This window comes from Acanthamoeba castellanii (assembly GCF_000313135.1).
Source record: "Acanthamoeba castellanii str. Neff unplaced genomic scaffold scf7180000084757, whole genome shotgun sequence".
In the NCBI taxonomy this organism is placed as follows: Eukaryota; Discosea; order Longamoebia; family Acanthamoebidae; genus Acanthamoeba; species Acanthamoeba castellanii.
In genome coordinates, this window is record NW_004457453.1 from 249,422 (window position 1) to 250,473 (window position 1,052).

At 57.9% G+C, this 1,052-nt stretch overlaps 1 protein-coding gene across 1 annotated transcript in view; it reads right to left on the minus strand.

Annotated features, from left to right (window-relative positions):
- Positions 1 to 1,025: 1,025 nt before the first annotated feature.
- Positions 1,026 to 1,052, minus strand: part of ACA1_208840 (carboxylic ester hydrolase) — a gene marked incomplete at both ends in the record, with an annotated part of 1,203 nt that continues 1,176 nt past the window's right edge. Inside the window, one exon of the mRNA XM_004339952.1 lies at positions 1,026 to 1,031. Within this exon, the coding sequence (XP_004340000.1) occupies positions 1,026 to 1,031 (6 nt within the window). The remainder of the gene's footprint in view (positions 1,032 to 1,052) is intronic.

Sequence of the window (1,052 nt, forward strand, 5' to 3'; positions counted from 1 at the left end):
CGGGCAGGACGAAGTAGTAGAAGAAGTAGCCAACGGCGGCGATCACGAAGAGGGCGAAGATAATATCGACGAACATCTTGAGAGTGAAATTGGATTAAATGTAAAAAATGGACGGAATGAAGAGATGTAGGTTCACCGCGTGCCGATCTCACTGCGATGTAAGAAAATAGGCAAAGATGATGCTGGGAGCAGATCAGTCGTTCGGCGAAGGGCGAGACGTGGCCGGCAAAGCACGGTTTGACAGACGAGGAAGAAGATGAGCCCGTACGCACAACCCAATACAGTACCAAACTGTCGACATCGACAACCGAATTGCCGACAGAGCCCCGTTGGGACCATCAAAATGGGTAAACGGCCGAAGGCAAGTGGGCCGCGCACCAGAGCCGAAAGGCGTGAAGCGAAACTCACCTCTGCACACAGTCGTCCCCGAACCCTCCTCGAGAAGCCACAGGACGCAGCCCTGCCCCCGGCGGGATTCGTTCCCTGATTGAGGGGGTCTCTCGGAGTTTTCCCGGTTGGCCACGGCAGGTGGCGGGAAGCCAAGAGTTGAGTTCTGTGTTCCCGAAGGACGTGAGGCGGTACGGCACACGACCTCCATATTCAGCACAGCTGATGAAATGTCGGTAGCTTGCGCTCATGGACCACAGACGTTTCAAATTGGCTCGGCGCCAGCATGAACGGTCTCCCCCCTTCCTCCCTTTTGGCGTCCTCCAGTACTACCGCCCTCGGCCGGAGCAGTCAACAGCGCGGTTGGTTGCTGTGTGGTGGGCGTTTGGCAGGGACATCGCGTGATGATGAAGACCCGCGGGCGACAGGCCTGAGAGAAGAGCACCGCAGCAAACACAAGTTCAACACACCCTCGCAAGGGCAGCCCACCTCGCCTACACCACGTACCCATTGAGCATCACGACATCAGCCGTCATCAGCCTCAACCTCCCAGACCCGCCCTGGTTCGGTTCAGCACCCCTCGTCAACTTGTGTAGAACTACTCGACGGTCATCATCGGCAAAGGCGCACCACCTCCCTCAGGCCTGGTCCAACCGCCCGGGCCA